This window comes from Taeniopygia guttata, chromosome 37, assembly GCF_048771995.1.
Source record: "Taeniopygia guttata chromosome 37, bTaeGut7.mat, whole genome shotgun sequence".
In the NCBI taxonomy this organism is placed as follows: domain Eukaryota; kingdom Metazoa; phylum Chordata; class Aves; order Passeriformes; family Estrildidae; genus Taeniopygia; species Taeniopygia guttata.
The window spans coordinates 2,643,257-2,665,133 of NC_133062.1; the positions used below are offsets into that span (position 1 = coordinate 2,643,257).

The window sequence follows — 21,877 nt, forward strand, 5'->3', positions numbered from 1 at the left end:
GTGCAGAATCTGGATGGATTTCAGTGAAGAATGTGGAACTCATTAATTGCAAGAGAGCACTCATCTCTCCACAAGTGGATCAGAAGATGCACAGAAAAAATGGATTGTGCAAAGATTTGTGTTTCACCCACAGAAGATTATGGGCTTTGAGGGTTTTTTTTATAACTGTGTTTTTAATGATGTTATAGAATTTTTTGCTAAGTTTTAATAAGTTTTAGTAATGCCTGTGATTTTTCTGTTCATTTTGCCATTGTCTTTCAATGGCAAAAGAAAAAGAGGGAGGTCCCAACGTGGATCAACAGCAATTCTACTTGAGTGGGTGTTTTTACCCGTTCAACCAAGAAGTCGTGTGATGGACAGGACAGATGCTCTTGCTGCATTGATACGAAAAGGCAGAGACAAAATTTTAGAAATGGATGGAAAAGATACCAACCCGCAGTGATAACAACGTCAATGACAACAGTTTGCCCGGAACATCCCGTGATGAATCCAGTTCTGATGAAAATTAATTTTGTAGAGTACAGAGAAATAACTTAGAATATCAGAAGTGTGAAGTTAGATTTATCAGAAGTTAGTTTATTAGAAGTTATAGTTTATGTTTAGAATTAAGTTTGTTTCTTTCATGTTAAACAGGTTATTCAAAAACCTGAGAAGAATGTGGTGGGCCTCAATGTTTTTATTAAGCAGTGTTTTGGTTGTTGAAGTATCGGGAATCCTTGACATTGACAAGAGAGAAAATATGTGGATCACTTGGGCCAAACAAACTAGGCAAGATTAATTCTGCCTGTTGTTAGCCACACCGTCTAACCCCTTTTCGTACTTGTTAAATTGGTGTCTCGCTGGGTCCCATTGCAGAGTTCAAAACTTGGACCCGAGCTCAAATAAATCTAAATAGCACACTGGGAGCGCAAGCTGTTGCATTTGTGCAAAACCTTAAATTTACTGATGACAGTCTTCAAGAATTTGGTCTTTTGGGTTCTGTCCCAGGAAATTACTGTTTGATATTTGGATCTTATGCTACCAAACCAACTCAAGAAAATGGAAAATTGACAGATGACGACACATGGTTGTCTCCCAGATCACCATTGTATTACAACTATTCAGAATATTGTAACAATTCGACTCAATCTGTGACACCGCCAAGAGGTGGTGCAGGAAAACTGCCCCCAGGAACCTTCCTCATCTGTGGGGACTGAGCCTGGTCAGCAGTCCCTCAAAATGCTAGGGGAGGCCCATGTTATATCGGTAGGTTGACGCTTTTTGCTCCCACCATACATCAGGTTCTCGAATTGCCTCAGAAGACTCAACGAGCCAAACGCAGTGTTCTCCAAATGGACCCTAATTGTAAAGATATAGTGTCCTTGTTGGGGCGTGCCTCTGTAGTAGTAGCCTCACTCTTTGCCCCAGGGGTCGCCTCATCAAAAGCGCTCACACAATTGAGAACTTTAGCCTGCTGGACCGGAAAACAAATTAATATCACATCTAATTTGATAAGTGAGCTTGCTGCAGATGTAGACGATACCCGTCATGCGGTTCTACAAAACAGAGCTGCAATTTATTTCCTTCTTTTAGCACAAGGACATGGGTGCGAAGAATTTGAGGGCATGTGCTGCATGAATTTGTCTGACCATTCTCAATCAATCTATAAACAGTTAACGCAATTGAAGGACAACATGAAAAAACTTACCGTAGTGGACACTTCATTTGATAACTGGCTCAATTCTTTAGTTTTTTCTGGCTGGGTCAAAGACTTAATTCGTTTTGGTATTGTACTTCTTTTTATCTTTATAGTTATTTTAATTGTTATACCATGTTTTTTACAGTGTGTGCAAAAATTAGTTCATCGCGCCTTCACTCCAGCCTGGGTAGCTCAAAAAGAAAAAGAGGGAATTGTTGCAGCATTTTTGAGAGAAAGAGGACATGAGTTACGAGATTTGAGCTACTCCAGTCTAGGCCTCAGATTTGGGCCTTGTGAGGCCTTCAAGCCTCTGACGCAGTTAGAAATTCAGAGCTTGTGGCGCAGATAGAAATAGTCTTAAGGTGTGATGGGGACCACTGGGTTGTCTGGGTGTGAATTAGTATAGGTTTTATAGTGTAAGGTATAGGCCGTTTTAAGGAAAAGGTGAACAATGTTAGCCTACCAATCAGAGTGTCTTTGTTTTTGTAAACTATGTAGAAGCTTATATAAATTACCACCTTATCTTGAATAAACGGAGAACGCTTGATTAACCACATTGGTTCAGATCTGCGTTTGTCTTGTCCAGCTCTCCGTTTTCCTGAGATTCCCTGGCTTTTGGAATGAGATACTTGCTTCGAGGAACACCTCAGTCTTCCAAAGGAGAGGAATTTATGGCTTCTTATCAGAAGAAGCTAATTTCTTCAGGCCTTGCTCAGACTGCAAGACGCCAGGGGATTAAAGGAAACAGCTGAGGTACAACAGACAGAGTTTCTTGTTTAGAATAGAATGTATGCATAACCATGAAGGATGTATGAATATGCAACAAGTGTATTGGTTTAAGGGTGATTCCTTTGTTCACAAGTCATGCTTTCCGTGACTTAGTGTCCAAGAGCATCCGGACGTCCATAATTCTTTGCTTTTTATTGTCTTGTAATTGTCCTAACTCTAAACTTTATTACTCTATTATTTTTATAACCATTTTTAAATTATCAAATTTTAAAATTTTAAAAACCAAGTGATTGGTGTTTTCACACCCATGAACCTGCAGGGGGATCTCTGCAGCCCTAATGTTATATGTTATGGAATTATTCGTGATTATATAAAATATACATGAATAAGTTGTGCTTTACAAAAAGGTTCTTAAAGGTTTAAAAGACCACAAGCTGCAGCCGGGGTAAGATTGCAAAACCACAGATTGCAGGTGAAAGAATATCCTAGTTTACAAATGAAAATTTCGACCATACCCGTGGAATTGCGCGCAAAAATTCAGGAATTTCACCCAGAGCTGCCCGAATCCCGGCGGGGGCGGGTCCCGGCCCCTCGCAGCCCTCACGTGCCGCCCAGGTGAGCTGGTGCGGCTGGGCCGAGGTGTTGGTGTGCCGCTGCGGGAAGGCGTTCTCACAGCACAGCGCGCCAGCGGTGCCTGAACCTGCGCCTGGGCCTGCGGCCTTCACCTGCGCGCAGCGCCGCGAGCGCTTTGGGATCAAACAGCACCTGAGGAGCACCTGGAAACCCACACCGGGCTACGGCCCTGCACCTGCAGCACATGCGAGCGCACCTTCATGTGCAGGGACAGCTTGGTCAGGCACCGGGGCACCTGTGCGGGGACAGCTGGCACACCCGAGTGACACCTGAGTGACACCTGAGTGACACCTGGCACACCCGAGTGACACCTGAGTGAGACCTGAGTGACACCTGAGTGACACCTGAGTGGCATCTGAGTGACACCTGAGTGACACCTGACACACCTGGGCGACACCTGAGTGACACCTGAATTACACCTGAATGACACCTGAGTAAAACCTGGGCACACCTGAGTGACACCTGACACACCTGAGCAACACCTAGCACACCTGAGTGACACCTGAGTGACACCTGAGTGACACCTGGGCACACTTGAGTGACACCTGAGTGACACCTGAGTGGCACCTGAGTGACACCTGGCACACCTGGGCACAGGTACATCCCACCTGAGTAACGCCTGAGTGATACGTGGACACAGGTAATGTCACACCTGAGTAACACCTGAGTGACACCTGAGTGACCCCTTGGCACAGGTAATGTTACACCTGGGGACGGATGTCACACCTGGACACAGGTGATGTCACACCTGGGTGGGTGCAGGGACACAGAGCCACCTGTGCAGGGACACAGTGATGTCACGTGTGTGACATCATCACACCTGGGGGATGAGACAGCTGGGGAGGGGGGAACAGCACAACATCACAGCTGCTGAGGTGACACACACAGCAGGAGCTCCAAGGAACACCTGGATCCCCCTAAATTATACCTGGGACACCCCCAAAACCACCTGGAAATGCCTCAGGAACACCTGGATCACCCCTGGGACATCTGAACCGGCCTCAAGGACACCTGGATCCCCCAGAAAACTGCCTGGGCCTACCCAAAAACCACCTGGACCCACCCAGGATCTCCTGGACCCACCCAGGGACAGCTGGACCGCCCCCCTGAACTCACTGGGCCCCCGCTAAAACTCACCTGGATCCCCCAAAACGCACCAGGACTCCCCCAAAACCCACTTGGACCCACCCAGGAACACCTGGGATCCCCCAAACCCATTCGGACCCCCCAAAGCCCACCTGGAGTCCCCCAAAATCCCACCTGGCCCCTCCCCCGTGACATCACAGGTGTGGTCCTCCTCCCCCACTCCCCTGGGTTTGAATTTTTGGGTCGATTTGTGGCGATTTTTGGTTTCCATTGATAAAAATCTGTCCGGGGGCAAGGCCAAGGCTCATTTGGGGTGGGGTTTCAGGAGGGGGCGGGGCCAGAACCCAGAGCTGGAACTGGGAGGGGCGGGGCCTGAGGGGGCGGGGCGCTCGGTGGGCGTATCCAGCAGCAAGGGGCGGGGCCAAAACATGGGGCGGGGTCTAAAGAGGGCGTGGTCAGTGTCTGGGGGTTCGTCCTGCCCGCTCCCACCCCCCCAAATTCCCCCGGACCCTCCCTCACCGCCCCGTCCCCACCCATGGGACACACCCCAAAACCTCCCCAGCCCCTCCACCCTCAGCCCCCCCGAGCTGTTTTCACCTGGAAACCCCCAAATCTTTGGGAATTCTCACCTGGGACCCCCTAAAGCTCCCCTGCACCCCTCCAAAATCTCCTCAGGACCCCACAAACCTCACTTGGGACCCCCAAACCTCACCTGGAACCCCCCAAACTCTCACCTGAGACCCCCAAACTTCTCCTAGGACCCCCAGACCTCACCTGGGCAGCTGGGAAACCCCAAATCCTTGGGAATTCTCATCTGGGACACCCCAAACTTCACCTGGGACCCCAAAATTTCACCTGGGACCCCCCAACCTTCACCTGGGACCCCCCAAACCCTCACCTGGGACCCCCAAACCTCACCTGGGACGCCCCCCGAAGCTCACCTGGGACCCCCCAAACCTCACCTGGGACACGCCAAACCCTCACCTGGGACCCCCAAAGCTCACCTAGGACCCCCCAAAATCTCCTCAGGATCCCCCAAAAGCGGCCAAAGGTGGGGTGGGGCCGGGGCGATGACATCACCTCTTCCTGTTTCCCCTCTCCGGCCGCGCCGCGTTCCCGCGTGTCCCCAACTGTCCCCGGCCGTGTCCCCTCCCCGGAGTGTCCCCAGTGGCCATGGAGCCCCGCGAGGTGCGACAGTCCCGGCGGGGGGACACGGGGGGGAGGCAGAGGGGACAGAGGGGTGGCAGGAGGGGACTGGGGAACACGGGGGTGGAAGGGGGCAGAGGGGACAGAGGGGTGGCAGAGGGGTGGACGGGACCGACGGTGGCAGGAGGGGACAGGGGGGGAATGTGGGGGATAGCGGGTGACAAAAGGGACAGAGGGGACAGCAGAGCCCTCCAGGGAGGGGACAAACAGGACCACAGGAGGCCACAAGTGCCACCAGGCCCCTGACACCTCTCCTGTCCCCTCCCCAGCTGTCCCCCCACCAGCTGCTGGAGGCGATGGTGGCCGTGGAGGCCACACTGGGCGAGCTGGTGGCCACCCTGAGAGAACTGATGGCCACCATGGCCAGGCCGCACAGGGACGTGCTGCTGGACGTGTCCCCAGAGTTCCTGCATGTCGCTGTGGGGACCTTGATCTTTCACCTCCAGGACGCCCTGCGGCACTACCGTGTCCCCTCCCTGGGCCACCACCCTTTCCCCTCCCTGGGCTGGACCCTGGCCAACCTGGGGGACACCCCAGGGACCACCTGGGCCTGTGTGAGAGCCCTGGCCAGCGCCAGGCCTGTGCTGGACAGGCTCATGGACAGATGGGCCCGGCTGGTCAAGGTGGCCACCGAGCTCCGCGACACCTGCAGGGATGCGGCCACCGGGAGGGGACAGCGGCTGGAGTTGTACCTGGGGCTGCTGGGGGACTTGGTGGCCGCGTGTGAGGAAGCCACCGCGTTCCCCCAGGAGCTGCAGCGCCGGCTCGGGGACATCGAGGCTGCCCTAGAGGGGACAATGGAGGTGTCCCCTGATTTCCGTGGGGCCTTGGTGGCCACAGCGGCCGAGGCTGAGCAGCTGTGGGAGGCCAGTGCCCGCCTGGCCATGTGTCACCTGCTGGGGACACTTGGGGACATCAACACCCTCTTCTTCTGTCCCTCTCCTGGCCACGGTGGCCGTGCAGTGGCCGAGTGGTGCCAAAGAGCCATGGAGGACATCCCGAGGCTGCTGTGCACAGAGCAACATCACCACTGGGCCGTCATCAGGCCGGTGTCACCTCGGCAGAGACTCGGGGACATTCTGAGGGCACTTTGGGAGCACTTGGGGACACTTTGGGAAGGTGTGTGGCGACGCTGGTGGGGACGGGGGGGTGAACGAGCCTCCCCTCAGTGCCTTGCAGGAGACCCGGCTGTGATTTGGGGGCCGGGGGGGTCCCCAGGCAGCCCCCGCTGCTGAGCACTGACCCTGCCCCGGGGGGCGCCGGGACCCCCCAAAAACCACACCCGCACCCCCTTCAGTGCTCCCAAACCCCCTTTGAGCACTGACCCCCCCTCACCGGGCACTGGGACGAGTGGAGACCCCCTCTCGGTTTTCTGGGGGTCGAGATGACCCCGAGATTGTGAAAAGTCCTTTTCTCCCAGCCCGCGCGGGCAGAGAAGGAGTCGAGATGCGGAGCTTTGCTTCTCAGGGCCGTTTATTTTCCCTTTTCTCTAACAGCTTTGTCCGCTCTGCTGAGCTCTGTCTAGCAGGTCGGTCTGTGGCAGTCTCCCTGCCCTCAGGGCGCTCTTTGCCTTCTACACTAAAAACTACTGTACTGTGTTTACAATAACGTGCCAATATCTATCATTTATGTTGGACAGTGTGTCTCTACCTTCAACCAACAGAAAAGTGTCACCATCACAGCAAGACATGGAAGGCAAAAAGAAGGAGAAGAAGGTCAGGACACACCCAGATCCCTCCACCTTGTCCCATTGAACCCCGTATTCTAAAGTGTTAAAATTCTACTTTTCCACCCTGTGTTAATTCATCTACCACGCTACTCAAACTCTTGTGCCTTGTAATTCCTCATACAAAGTTGGCAATTTTCTCCAGGGGCTAAAACCAAAGCCACCGGTGTTCTTGACACCATGCCAAGGTCTCCGAGGCCCCTGCCAGGGTCTTGAGCCATCCAGGGCAGCCAGAGGGATGTCCTGGATTCTGACACCCCCCAATTACCGAGCAGTGGGAGCCCCCCGGGCACTGCCCCCCCTTCACCAAGCACCGGGATAGGGACCGGACCCCCATCGAACCCTGGGAACCCCACAAGCACCGGGACCCCCCAGGCAGCGCCACCCCCGTGCACCGGGACAGGGACCGGGCCCCCCTCGTGCACTGACCCCGCTGAGCACTGGGCCCGGACCCCCTTTGTACCCCCATCCATGGCAGAGGTTCCATCCCCTCCGCTTTGACCCCCCCAGAGCCGCGGGACCCCCAGGAACAGTGCAGGGACTGTGGGGACCCCAAGGGCTGGGGGGGCACGGGAGGTTAACCAGCACTAGGGGAGCCCCTTAAGGTTCGGTCCTTTCCCCCCCGTTGTCTCCCAGGACCCCCTGTTATCATCAGTGCCCCCCCCAATTTACTGGGACCCCCTCCATTCACTGCTTCCCCCCTTCCCTGACCCCCCGAAGCGTTGGGAACCCCCGAGCTATGAGCCCCCCGCAGTGCGCCAGGACCCCCCACTCACCTCCCATCCCCCATCCATGGGAACCAACCCAAATCACAGCAGCACAAGGAGAAGAAGCCAACACCTTCCCCACACCCAGCATGGATCACCAGGACCACGGATCAGCAGGGCTCTGCCCCACGGGGGTCACTGGGGATCATCCAGCCCGGATCCTCCCATGGGGGATGGAGCTGGAGCAGCGCACCAAGCTCTTCCCTCACTCTCTTTCCTCACTCCAAGCTCTTCCCTCACTCTCCTCCTTAACTCCAAGCTCTTCCCTCACTCCAAGCTCTTCCCTCACTCTCTTCGCTCACTCCAAGCTCTTCCCTCACTCGGGGCATTCACACGGCTTCCCTTAGTGGTGCCTCCGTTGGTGCTGGGTCAAGTGAGAGCTCTGTGAGAAGCTCTTCCCACACTCCCCACACTCGTAGGGCCTCTCCCCGGTGTGGATGCGCCGGTGCACGGTGAGGCTGGAGTTGCGGTTGAAGCCCTTCCCGCAGTCGGGGCAGCGGAAGGGCCTCTCCTCTGTGTGAATCAGCTCATGTACAAGGAGATGGGAGCTTCTCTGAAACCTCTTCCCACACTGGGGACACTTGTAGGGCCTCTTCCCGGTGTGGATGCGCTGGTGTTTTCTCAGGGCTGAGCTCCGCCCAAAGCTCTTCCCACATTCCAAGCACTCATAGGGCCGTTCCCCAGTGTGGATTACCTGGTGCTCAATCAGGCCAGACATGTGTCTGAAACCCTTCCCACACTTCCCACACTCGTAGGGCCTCTCCCCGGTGTGGATGCGCCGGTGCACGGTGAGGTTGGAGTTGTGCTTGAAGCCCTCCCCGCAGTCGGGGCAGCGGAAGGGCCTCTCCTCTGTGTGACTCCGCTCATGTACGAGGAGATTGGAGCTGGTCCGAAACCTCTTCCCACACTCCCCACACTCGTAGGGCCTCTCCCCAGTGTGGATCCTCTGGTGCCGGATCAGGCTGTCGCTCCGACTGAAACCCTTCCCACACTCCAAGCACTTGTGGGGCTTCTCCCTGCCATTAGACTTCTCCACCAGCTCCGAGCTCCGGCTGGATCTCCGCCCGCCTTCCTGGCTCAGGGGGGCTCTTTCCTCCCCGCAGCTCCCTGGGCTGGGTTTGCAGCTCCTCCTCCTGCAGCATCTCCGGGGCTTTTCCTCCTCCGCCATCCAGGCACACCCAGGGAATGAAAAATCCTGGTTTGGGGAAAAAAACAAGAGGAGAGCACCTTGGACTGGAGGTTCCTCCTTGCCCAAGTTCATCTCAAGAAGTCATTGAGAATCTTGTGTCTGTAAGAACCTCCAAAACACCAAGATTAAGCCCCAAAATCCCACAAACTTTAAGATACAGATCAACAACTCCCCAAACATCACAAGTCAGCAAAAACCTCCTCCAAAACATAAAGATTCAGCTGCCACATAAAACCAAAACACCAACATTTAGCCCAAGAAATCTCAGAAACACCAAGATTCACCCTGGGAAAATCCTGCATCCCCCTCCACAGTCACCTGCTGCATGTGGGGGGAGAAACGCTCCTGGGGCTGGGGGGAGGCTGCAGATACAGGGAGGGGTGGAACCTTCTGCTGCTTCCTCTTTCTGCTCCTCCTCCTCCTCCTGTGTCTCTCCTCTTCCTCACACTCTTCTTCCTCCTGCTATTCCTCCTTCTCCTGCACAATCCCACCCTCTCCTGCCACCTGCATCGTTTGACCATTGTGTTCCTCAAGCCTCCTTCTCCTTCCCTTCTCCTCCTGCCCCCAGGCCCAGCACCCACTGCCGGCTCCCTCTTCCCCCCAGACCCACAGCATCCCAGCCGAGGGGCAGGGATGGAGCTGGGGCAGGTCGGGCTGGGGCAGCGCTGGGCTCTCGGCCGCTCCCGCCCGCACTCGGTCCCCACTGCAGCCGCTCCCGCCAGGACAGCGCGGGGGGGCCCGGCCTTGGCGCTGCCCCACTCCCACCTCCCCAAATTCCCCTCGCGGGGGCGATGGGGCCGAGGGGGAAGGCTCAGAGGGCCAGGGAGCTGTAAACAAGGGAGTGACAGGAGAAGCCTTGGTTTCAGAAAATGTTATTAATTGATGACACAGACTGCTGCTCAGCCAACACCCTGCTCAGTTCATGAACTTGCAGAAGAACAACAAAGCCTTAACAGAGCCATGAATATCATTTGCTATAAAAAAGTGGGGAGCATATTAAGTTGGGTATGTAGAAGGTGGATTGGGAAGTCTGTAGCTGTCAAGTACTTCAGCCAGTGGGGAAAGCAGAGGGAGATGTGGCCAGGAGAATTAGGATGAAAAGGAGGCTGTGTCCTCCAACAGTTGGAGACATCCCATGGGGAATGTCCCATGGCCTCTCCCATTTTTAAGAATGAAATTCCATTTACAGGACTCCTCTGTCTGCTTTGTGGACAGAATCCTCTGGTGATGTCAATTTTCCCGCACACCCTGGGGCAGGGAGTGCAGCTGAAGGTGCCTCACCCACTTTGGGTGATCGGCTCCCTTGGCTGGCGGCGGCAGCACGAGGGATTGACTGGGGACCCGGGAGTGACCAGGAGACAGACGAGTGACACATCAGGGGGGTCTGTGAAGAGTCAGCAGGGAGAGAGCACTGAAAATCTCATCAGTGAGTTCCCTGGGACCTTCGGGGAGTGAACATGGCAGGGCACCCATGGAGGGGAGAAAAGGGAAAGCCAGGGAGGGGTCCTGGCCAAAGGGATGATGACCCCAAAATGTCTCTGAAGGGTTCCTTCGGAGAATGTTAAGGTAGTTTGCACATTCCCCCAGAGGTAATAAAGGACATGGACACCCAGGGGGGCAATAAGGGAAGGGGAGAAAGGATTTGGACAGCAGGGGATGGATGGTGTTGGTGTGCTGGGAAAAGATTGAGTGAAGAGGACTGTTAAGCAATATGGTTCAGGCAAGAAGGAGCAGGAGGAATCTATGTGGTAAGAAAAAGGATGATGGAAAAGAGGAGGAACAGAAAAATACAGAGGACTGGAATGTTTTTCAGCAGGGTCTTATCCTGACAATTTGCCAGCTGATACTTTGAATTCCCAGTTTCCAGGAGAGGAAAAGCAGGAGGTCAGGATGTCAGGGGTTTCTCTGTGGTGGGCAGCGGCAGCAGCGGGCGCAGAGGTGTGGGACCGGGAGCAGGGCTGGGGGCCTGTGGGGAGCTGCGGGGCCGGGCCGGGGCTGTGGGGCAGCCGGGGCTCAGCGCCGGGCGCTGCCTGACCCCACCAGCCCCAGGCAGGGCCGGCAGTGGCCCCCGGCCCCCAGGAGGCTGCGGGACGCCCCGGCCGCTGCCCGGCCCCGGGGAGCTGCCGGCCCTGCCCGCCGGGGGGGCCGCCTTTGGACACTGCGGCAGGACAGGCACCGGCTCTGCCACACGGGCTGTGCAGGGGACCCTGAGCACAAGGAGCAAAACAAAGGAACCTCTGGGAAATGCCGAGTGCGCATGGAAAGTTCAGGATTTTCTGTGAAGGATTTGGCTTGGGTCCCTGCAGAAAGGAAAGATTTTGCAGAAAGCTCAGCAGCTCTCAGAGGATGAGCACCCACAGGCAGTGACCGGGGCTGCAGGAGTGGCACAAGAAGGCCCTGCAGCACTTGGGCACAAAGGCACAGCAGCTGAAGGCAAGAAGGGATGAGCAAAAGGCCAAGCTGAAGGCAAAGGCCATGGCAGAGTTCCCACAGCCCCTGAGGGACCAACCCCAGGGCCCAAGGGGGCCCCAGCACCCAGGGGACGGCGTCAGCCACAAACACCTGGCAGAGGCATTGCCCTCCTGGCCAGGGCAGAGCCCACCCAAACAGCCCCTGGGAAGGAGTCAGGGCTCCAGCTGCAGCCCACAAGGACACTGCAAGCACAGACAGCAGCACCCTCAGGAGGAGCGAGTCCACCCCTGCATGGACATGGATTGTCAGGGCTCTCTGAGCTCCCATCCCACCGGGGACCCACCACACTGCAGCCCTGGAGAACATCCAGGCTGGGTCTGCATCAAGAGGAGGCCTCTCCTGATGGACACAGGGGCCTCTCCATCCACTCTGAATCTTACACCTAAGGGGGGAACATTGTAAAGGAGTGTTTTCATTATTAAGGGAATAACTGGGAAAGCTGAGCTGGTGTCATTTGTTCAATTAGGAGCTGTGGGAGGTTAATTTGAACTAAACTATTTTTTTTCTCTTCCTACTGTGATTGTAATTATCTAGGAAGGAATTTGATGATGGCATTGTAATATTGTAAAAGGTGATACAGAGGCTATTGCTGCTGTACCTTTGTGTCAAATGTCTGGACTTTTTAACCCCAGACAGCCTCCATGCTGTGGTATGGACAGGAGAAAGAGAGCAAAACCTGAGAAAATGAACAAGCAAAAATATTGATGCCTCAGCTGTGGCTCTTCCAGACTCAGAAAAGAAATTGGAATTGATGGGGAATGTTCAACAGGGCCATGCCAAAGGAATTCTTGGGCCAACAAGTTTCACCCAGTGGCCACAGTGGCCTCATTGTCTGCAGAATTTTTCAGCCACAGCTTCAACAGGAACTGAGGCCCAAAACCTGATGACAACAGGATCTCCAACTGTTCCAGTCTGCCATCAAGTTCAAGCTTTGATAACCAAAAGAGCCTCGCAATGGATGAGCAGTGCTCGGTTATTACAGTGTGAAACTTGTTCAGTGGCACAGGAGGATTCAGAACTGAGGACAGGGGAAGGGTTTAACCCAGCCTCCTGTTTGAACAGCCCCCAGAGGGGCTGGGAAGAAACCTAGCACTGCATTCAAGTGACACAGCTCCAGACCCAGCCTGGGCGAGATTCAGGAGACATTGCCTGGTCTGAGGCAGAAAATGTCTTTGTGGATGGCTCTTCAAGGGCAGCAGAAGGGAAAAGAGTTCCAAGACACGCTGTTATTGAGGAAAGGGAATCAGACAAAGCCCAGGTTACCCCCCATGGTCAGCTCAACCGGCACAGCTGTGTGTGCTTGTAAGAGCCTGGCACTGAAATGCCCTGAGCAGGAAGGCTTCAATATCTTCTGGTGACACCATCTCACCTAACAGGGGGCAAAAGCAATTGTGATTGCTCAGCAACCCCTGGATCACTTTTAAAGATATTTCTAAAAGAAATCATTCCAATAAAAGGCATTGAAAATGAAAGAGACTCAGACAGCAGAGCTCATTTTACAGGAAAGATCCTCCAGGGGGTTATGGCAGCTTTAGGAATACAATGGGACCTCCAGAACCCCTGGCACCCCCAGAGCTCACGCTGGGTACAAAGAATGAAAGGGGAAAGAAAGAAACACCTTTGGAAGCTGGGGATAGAAACCAAGATGCCATGGGTACGGCTTTTGCCATTGGCTTGGGCAAGAAGAAGAGCCAGACCCAGGGCAGATATTCAATCATTTCCCCTTGGAATTGATCTCGGGAATTCCTTACCCTGGGAATTCTCCACCTAGTGCAGGGTAGAGATAAGGGATGCACATTTAAAGCAGTCTGTGGCCAGAATCCTGTCTCTGGTGCCATCTCTCCCCCAGAAAGCTGGGCTGGCACAGAGCCTGCCTTGGCACTTTGCTGTTGCCAACATCCCAGCAGGACATCGGCTCCTGCCTAAGGAGTGCAGAGCAGCACCACTGGTGGCCAAGTGGCGTGGCCCGTGCCAAGTGGCCCCGAGGCCAGAAACAGCCGCCAGCACAGCTGAGCACGGGGGACCCCTCAGCCTCGGCTCCAGGTGTCTGCAGCCCCGGAGATTTGCACTTCCCGCCTGCAGCAGGAGGATGGGAGGCCCCCACTGAGCCTGCACTGAAGGCAGCGCAGCAGCAGCCAGGGCTCCACAGCGGGGCAAGGCCCTGGGCCTGCCCACACATCCTCTGCTGAAATCCTCGGCCTGGCCACCCTCCTTTGGCAGCTCCAGCACCGGGGACAGCCCTTGCTGCCACTGCTGCAGCTTCAGCGCTCTCTGGGCCTGCCCTGCCACAGCTGCTGGGCAAGAGCACGGGACAATTCCACTCTGGCTCTCACTTACACTCACACACTGCCCTGCCTGCCATGGCATTGATGGAAAATACACCAGCTCATAGACTTTAACATTGTTAACCTTTCATTTCTCTACTCAGGCTTGCTTTGCCTTGGCCCTGGGGAAAGAAATGTTAAAGGTTTTGTTAAGGGATGTTGCACCACTCAATGGAGATGAGTTTAACATCTCAACACACTGGGAATGGCCCAAAAGATACCCACAAAGATAACGACCAGCAGCAAAACATCAACCCCAGCAGCAAAAAGCAACCAACACCTACCCCAGACACTGCCAGGGCTGCAGACACCTGGTCTGCAAAAGGCTGAGAAGGAAATCCAGCACTTCCCACCTCATTAACAGCAGAAGCAAAGAAATCCGGGGCCACAAGGAAACCAAATACTAAAAACTGCACAGCCTGAAACTACATAACATTTAACCAGTGGATTTAGACTAGTTCAGACTGTATCAAGTTCGGGAAAAATCAAGTAAAACCCACGTGTCATGGAACGATTTTCTCTGCACGCCCGGGCTTTGTGGGGATGGAATGATTTCTGCAGCACATCCTGGCCAGAATTAAGGAATGCCTTGACTCTTCCACTAAACATAGTGGTAGAGTTTTTCTTTTTTCCTGCAGTTTCAGTGCAAAGTTTATAGCATTGGAGTATTTTTTGTAATAATCCTACTTCTATATTGCCGGTTGGGTTTGGTCAGGGATGTGAGAATGAGTTTTTACTCCGAGGAGAAAGAGAAGAAAGTGAATTGCTTTGGAATTTTTTTTGTCTGTGTTTTATGTGGCTCTTAGAGATACCAAAATTTTGGTCTGCATTTTTCAACGTTCACCTTTAGGCTGCACTTCGTAAAACTAGAAGAGATTTAAGTGTGACCCTTTTACCCATAAACAGTAAACAGATGATCTGAAGGAAAAAAAAAATCAGCAGGTTGTGGGGGGGCCACATGTGAGGCTGCTGAAGCTGCTCTGGAAGAGAAGCTGCATTCCAGGCACCCACGAGGAGCTTTAGAAATGCAAATTAACACTGCTGGGGCAAAGGGGGGACAATGTACCTGGCTCTTCTTGCCTGGGGCAGGAATTGGCTGATTCCCTCTGCCCCTCACCCCAAGCTCTGCCTGCTTACACAGATGGAATCTGCACAGCTGAAGGCAGAGCCCATGGTGAGGATCTGACTCTGAAACAGAAATGGCTGAAGCTGCAAAGGGAAACAGCAAATGGAGAATGTTGTGAAAACTTCACTGCCAGGGGTCCCCCCTCTCGGGGTCCCCGCTGGGGCTCCTGGGGCTCTCCTCTCTCTGCGCTCCCGCCCAGGGAAGCCGCGGCTCTCCCGGGGCTCCCCAAATCCGCGGTCCCCTCGCGGCCCCGGCAGAGCTCGGAGGGCCCGGCCGGGAAGCCCAACCCGCACCGCGGGGGGACCCTCATCTCCCCGGCCCCGCCGGGGCTCTGCCGCCACCCGCACCGGGACCCCCCAGAAACACCTCCCGGGGACCCCCGATGTGCCCCCGAGGGCAGCTGCGGCTCGGCCTTGGAGCCCCGCCAGCTCCAAACATCCCCCCAAAAACCCCAAACCCAGGGAGCCCCGGGATATTTGGGGCCAGCTCCCCCTGCCCGGGCACCTGCGGGATGGGGACGACGCTCCCGGGGTGCTGCGAGTTCAGGCGGAGCCGGAGCCCCGCGGTTCATCCTCCCCGCTCCTCCTGCTGCTCCCGCTGCCGCTCCGCCTCTTCCTCCCTCCTCCTTCTCCTCCCCGCAGCCGCGGGAGGGGCGGGGATGGAGCCGGGACAGGTCGGAACGCAGAGAGGGGTGGGGGGATGCCAGGAGTGACTGGGCTGTACTGGGATCATACTGGGAGCAGCTCCTGGGTGACTGACCCTACTGGGATCATACTGGGAGTGAGGAGGAGCAGCGCGGTGGCTCCAGCGCTGGGGCTGGGGGCGCTCCTGGCGGGCGAGGGGAGAGTGGGACCCCGGCACCGGGACCCTGAATCGCCATTGCCGGCACCGGGACCCCCCCTGCTCCCCTTATCCTGCACAGGGACCCCCCTGAATCCCCCATTTCCGGACATCAGGGCCCTCTGCTCCCCTTTTCCCTGCTCCCAGCCTCTAGATTTCCCGTGTGCCTGATCCTGGAACGCCTTGGAACACCTTGGACCCCCATTGCTGCCTTTCCCAGCCCCCAGCCCCACCTTTGTGCAAAACCAGAGACCCTCTGAACTCCCCCTTCCCAAACACCCCGGGTGTCCCCACCCTGGTACCCCTTTTTGGGAAACCCTGGACTCCCCTTTCCTGGGCTCAAGGACCCCTGGAACTCCCCTCTACCTTTCCATCCCTGCCCCCCCATTTCCGTGACCCTGAGACCCCCCTGCGCCCCCATTCCTGAGAACCAAGACACCCTTTTACCCCTTTGCCCGGCACTGAGACCCCCCTGCACCCCCTTATCCGGCACCAACACAACCTGTTCCCATCCCACACCTCTCCCAACCCCCAGTCCCACCCTTTTCCCTGACCTGGGACCCCTGGGTCCCCATTCCTGCCTTTCCCAGCCCCCAGCTCCTCCTTTCCTTACACTCAGGAGCCCTGGCATCCCCTTTCCTGGGCACAGGATTCCCTGGACACCCCATCCCAGCTCTCCCAGTCCCTGCACCCCCTTTCCTTGGCTCTCAGCCCCTGAACCTCCTTCCCAGCTCTGCCAGCTCTGCAGGTCCCCCCTTTCCTTGGCCTGTGGACCCCCCTGGATCCCCAAACTCTCAGCCCCCTCAGCTCCCCCAAATCTCCATGTCCCCCCAGTTTTCCACTCCCTGCAGTTCCTGGAAGTGGCGCTGTCAGAGCCCGGCCCGGGGGTCCCCCAGTCCTTGATTGTGGGGGACGTGGACGGGACCCTCTGCGAGCGCTGCGGCAGCGAGCGGGGCCGGATGGAGGCACAGACACCGGGGATGGGGGTGGGAGCTGAGCTGGGATATTGGGACAGCCAGAGCTGGGATATTGGGATAGCCAGAGCTGGGATATTGGGATAGCCAGAACTGGGATATTGGGATAGCCAGAGCTGGGATATTGGGATAGCCAGAACTGGGATATTGGGATAGTCAGAGCTGGGATACTGGGATAACCAGAGCTGGGATATTGGGACAGCCAGAGCTGGGATATTGGGACAGCCAGAGCTGGGACATTGGGATAACCAGAGCTGGGATATTGGGATAGCCAGAACTGGGATATTGGGATAGCCAGAGCTGGGATATTGGGATAACCAGAGCTGGGATATTGGGACAGCCAGAGCTGGGATTTTGGGACAGCCAGACCCTGCTCAAGGACAGGAACCGGCCCGTGGCTGACAGTGACCTGGAGACGGGGCCGGTACAACCAGAGCAGGGGCAGTGGGGGGAGCCGGGGCTGGGCTGGGATCAGTGGGAATGGAGGACTCTGAGGGGCTGGGATGGGATCTCTGGGGATGGGGGGGATCTGTGGGGCTGGGATGGGAATCCAGGGAGCTCCAAGGGGCTCCCAGGGGCTGGGACACGACTCCATGTGTCTGTTCTCTCCTCGTTCCCAGGTCTCCACACAGTGCAGGGGGTTTCCAGCTGTGACCTCCTGTCCAATGGAGCATCCATGGATCCCACCAGTACGGCTATGAGGGCTGGGATTTCATCTCTTTCCTGCTGGGATCCAGGAGCTTTGCAGTGTCCAGCGGTGCCACCTGGATCACCCAGAGGTGCTGGGAATCCAGAGGGATCATAGTGGAGCAGATGAAGCATTACCTGGGACACACCTGTGTGGAAAGGCCCCAAAATACATCAGATATGGTTGGGAGGCTCTGGAGCACAAAGGTGGGTGTAGGAGGGGAAGGGCAATTCCTATGGGAATGGGGGACTCAGGAATGGGGAACTTGGGAATGCAGGAATTGCCATGGAATTTCCATGGCCAGATCTCACTCTCATCCCAGTCAGGTGAGAATTCCATGGATGGATCTCCCCTCTAACCCACTGCCATGGGAATTCCATGGGGAAATGATTGGAATTGATAACCAATCCAATGAGAGCAGTGCAATGAGAAGTAATCCCTGCTGGGATTCCATGGGACATCGATCCCAATCCTTTGCCCAGGCTGTCTCTGTCGTGCCCATGGCAGCACCAGGGGAGTGCCCTGTCCCTGCCCTGAGCCCAGCAGGAGCCTTTCCTTGGGTGTTCCGTGCCCTGCCCAGGGCAGGAGGGCACTGCCGGAGCGGCTTTGGTGGCCCCGGGCACCCGGCTGGGCTGCAGCCACTGCAGGGGCTCCTGGGGAATGTTCCAGAGCAGAGCTGAAAGCAAACAGCAGTTTCTGGAGGGGATTCTGCCCCTGGGCCTGTGCTGGGAGCCCAAGGGCAACAGCCCGAAGTGCTGGGGCTCAGTGTCCCTTGGCCAGGCCGTGTTCCCTGGCTGTGCCCTGTCCCTGTCCCTGTGCCCTGTCCCTCGGCTGTGCCCTGTTCCTGTCCCTCAGCTGTCCCATGTCCCTTGGCTCTGTGGGGCCAGGGGTGGCAGCAGGACCCGGGGCAGCCCTGGGGGAGAACAACCCTGAGCCCCAGCTGGGCCAGTTCCCCCAGTTCCCCCCAGGCCACTCCCAGCATGGGCCCTGTGGCTCCCAGTCACCCCAGTATGGTCCCAGTCACTTCCAGTTACACTCAGTGTGATCCCAGTATCATCCTGGTCACTCCCAGTGTGATCCCAGCATGATCCCAGCATGTTCCCAGGTGTTCCCATTCACCCCTATAATAGTTCCAGGCACTCCTAGTATGGTTCCAGTCCTTCCCAGTATGATCCCAGTATGAACCCAGTCACTCTCATTATGGTACCATTTGCTCCCAGTAAGGTAAGGTCCCAGTCACTCCAAGTCACCCAATATGATTCCAGTCACTCCCAGTATGATTCCAGTCACTCCCAGACAGTCCCAGTATTATTGCAGTAACTTCCTTTATGGTTCCTCTGTGATCCCAGTCACTCCTGGTTAATGCTGCCTGGGGTCCAGGGGTCCATCTGACCCCCGGGCAGCCGCTGCCGTGGGTGTCCGGATAGCGCTGCGCTGTCAGGCTCAGCCTGTCTGGGTCCCTCGGCTCAGCTCCCAGCCACAGGCAACTTAGCGAGCACCTCTGGAGTGATTTCAGCTCTGTGAGTTCAGCTCTCAGTGATTTAGTTCTGTGCTCACAAGTGCCTCTGGCAGACACACAGGGATAGAGAGAGGAAAAGGCTGTATGCGGTTCCACAGCGATGTCCTTTATTGCCAGCTCCTCTGAAGGGATTCAGTGACAGTTCTTCTGCCAAACTGGGCAGAAATGGGTGTTTATATGGGGTACTGGGGTGTTGGAAATTGTCCAGTTGCCAGGTTTGAGGAGAATATGACCTATAGCCTTACAGAGAGATAAGAAGGGTCTGAATGCAGAAGAGGGGCTTCTTTGGTCCAGTCACCGTGACTTAGGCATTTCTTATCTTAGGTGAGTGACCGCCAGGGAGGCCTTGCAGGGCCTCTGACTGGTACAACTCCAATTTCTGTATTTAGGAAAAAGGCGTGCCCTATAGTTCTTTTAAAACAGTGGACAGGGCATGAGAACATAGCTAACACAATGACAATTACAATGAAAATCCACAAAATTCCCTTAGACAAAGATGTACCCTATCCCATTAATCCCCTCTCACCAAAAAGGTCATTGACCCAGTCTGGGTTGTTTTCTACTTTTAAGTCCTTCACAAGTTCCTTCAGTTTCTGGATGTTTGCGTGGATGGATTCCGAGCGTGAAGGGAGATTGATGCAACGCATCCCTTTAAAGTCTTGGCAGCCATGTCTGTGGGCTAGCAGTAGGAAGTCTCGTGGTTTCTTCTTCCTTTAAAAGATCACTTAGGGTGACAGAGGTAGCATTGGCTTACTTACTGAGCCAGCACCCTAAGTGATTTATTTCACCAAGGGCTGCAGCTACCCAGGGTAGGAAGAGGGAGACTGCAATCTTTTTTTGGTTTGTTCCATCATATAATTTTGAATTGGAATTTTCATCAAATTCTGTGTAGGATCTTTTGTAGTGTTTTAATTTGCTTTCTTTTTTCCAATTACATAACAAGGTGATATTTGGAGTAAGGGTAGAAAGTTTTCCAAGGCTACAGGGACCTCCCTGGAGCTGCAAGGGGTTCCCATCCCATAGTCGGTTACCACAGATGAGAAACGTTCCCTTGGGTAATACTTTGGGGTGGATAGAGGATGCAGAGATCACCTGAGCGGTGTAATTGCACCAGTTGTAGTTCCCAGTGTGCCGGCCATTCCGAGCGAGCGATGATGGTCACATCCGCACCAGTGTCCAGCATCCCTGGGAGGTGGATCTTCTCTCCTCTGTAGGATAGACCGCACTCGATGTTAGGCTTACTTGGTCCCACAATTTGTGCCCACATTCTGTAGGGTTGAGAGGAAGCTGTTCCCTGTGATTCTTCGGGAGTAGAAAGGCTTGTGCGATCAGAATTCCTCATGAAAGGAAAAATTGTGAGTCCGTGCAGCACAGCTGGACTGAGATTTCTTGTCCTGGGTGCACTGTTTGTACTTTTGGAACAACAAAGATTTCTCTGAGCTATGGAGAGTGCCACCTATACTTAAAATGTCAAAAGAACCACCTTTTGGCTCATGCTTGCCTGTGGGAACACAATAAACATCCTTATTATTAAAGTCAATGGACAAAGCAGTTACCAACTGGCGCCGTGTTCCCATCTGTATTGCTCAGTGGGTTGGATCCTCTCCAGGTGGCCTGGAATCTCCTGGGATGATGCATGGTTGGGTCTGGGTGGCTTTTGATTTGTTGTCTTTGCACGGGACCTGGCTGCGCTCCACTGGGAGTTTCCCGAATGCTGCTGATAGTGCTGCTGATTCTGGGGTCTTTGGTAGGTGTTTTGGGGGTTTTGGGTAGGTAACCTGTCCAGACAGTCCTTTATAAAATGTGCAAATTCCCCACAGTGATAGCAGCAGGCCTGGTCTTTGGAAGTTACTGCTGCAACTGCACCAGAAACTCCTTCTGCAATGCCCTTAGCAACGGCTTGGGCCACTGTGTTTTCAGAAGACAAATGCCGTGTACAGCTTTCCACCATTTGCTCTCTGGTGGGTTCTGTATCCAAGGGTAGGGCCTCAGAATTGTTTTACATTGTTCATTTACATTTGACAAGGCATGCTGGCACAATAGTTCTTTTCTTGCCTCTTGTGCTCTCTATCTGTTTTTCCAGAGCATCTTTAGTTCTGTCTACAAACTTGATAAATATTTCATCTACTCCTTGTTTAATACTAGAGAAGTGCTGGGTAGGGGTAGAGTCATCTGGGGTAAGGAGCAAGGAGGTTTTTGCTGCAATAGCCAAGTCTTGTAGTGCTCCTGAGGCAAGGTGTCAGCTTGGTCACAGAGTTTCTGTAAATCCCCTTCTCCAGCCAGCTGTTGGACTGTAAAATCTGGCCTATTTCCATCTTGTGCATAGATGTCTGATAAAGTTTTAAGTTGTCTTTTCCAATGGCTTTCCCATAGCATATATTCTGCTGGGGAAAGAAGGCAGTGAGCAATGTTTTTAAGATTGTGAGGTACCAAAATATGTGCTGAAAAGAGCTTCCAGGAATTTCTGAAAATAGGTGAACTTCTACCCTATTCTTTGGCTATATTTCATAGTTGCACCAGTTCTTTATTTGTGTTAGGTTCACACGTTGTTTTAGTGGTGGCTCCACCTCTTTTCCCCTTTTATATAAATTGCTGGGAAGGCAGAAATTCTCTGAGCCAGTTCCCAATCCTCTGCCCAAGTCGCTTCCATTTTGATTAGAGCCCATGGATCAATGTCCTCTGTGTCCCTATCAGACTCACTGTGCTCAGATGAGGAGTGAGAGCGAGCAGGAGGTGCACTACGCTTTGTTGGGCGTGTTGGAGCGAGGGTTGGCAGGGGTGTGGGGGCTGGACAGAGTGTGAGGGGGCAGCTGGCTGGGCTTGGCTAGAGGGAGGCAGCAGTGGAGCGGCAATGGCAGCGCCACTGTGGCACAGCCTGCGCAGGGCTGAGGTGCGTGGGGAAGTGGGGTGCCCCCGTGGG

The 21,877-nt window shown here is 54.8% G+C and overlaps 1 protein-coding gene across 1 annotated transcript in view; it reads right to left on the reverse strand.

Annotated features, from left to right (window-relative positions):
• Positions 1 to 21,877, reverse strand: part of LOC101233471 (uncharacterized) — a 509,180-nt gene that overhangs the window by 17,588 nt on the left and 469,715 nt on the right. Inside the window, 1 exon segment of the mRNA XM_072921466.1 lies at positions 8,180 to 8,787. Coding sequence (XP_072777567.1) covers positions 8,180 to 8,787 — 608 coding nt within the window.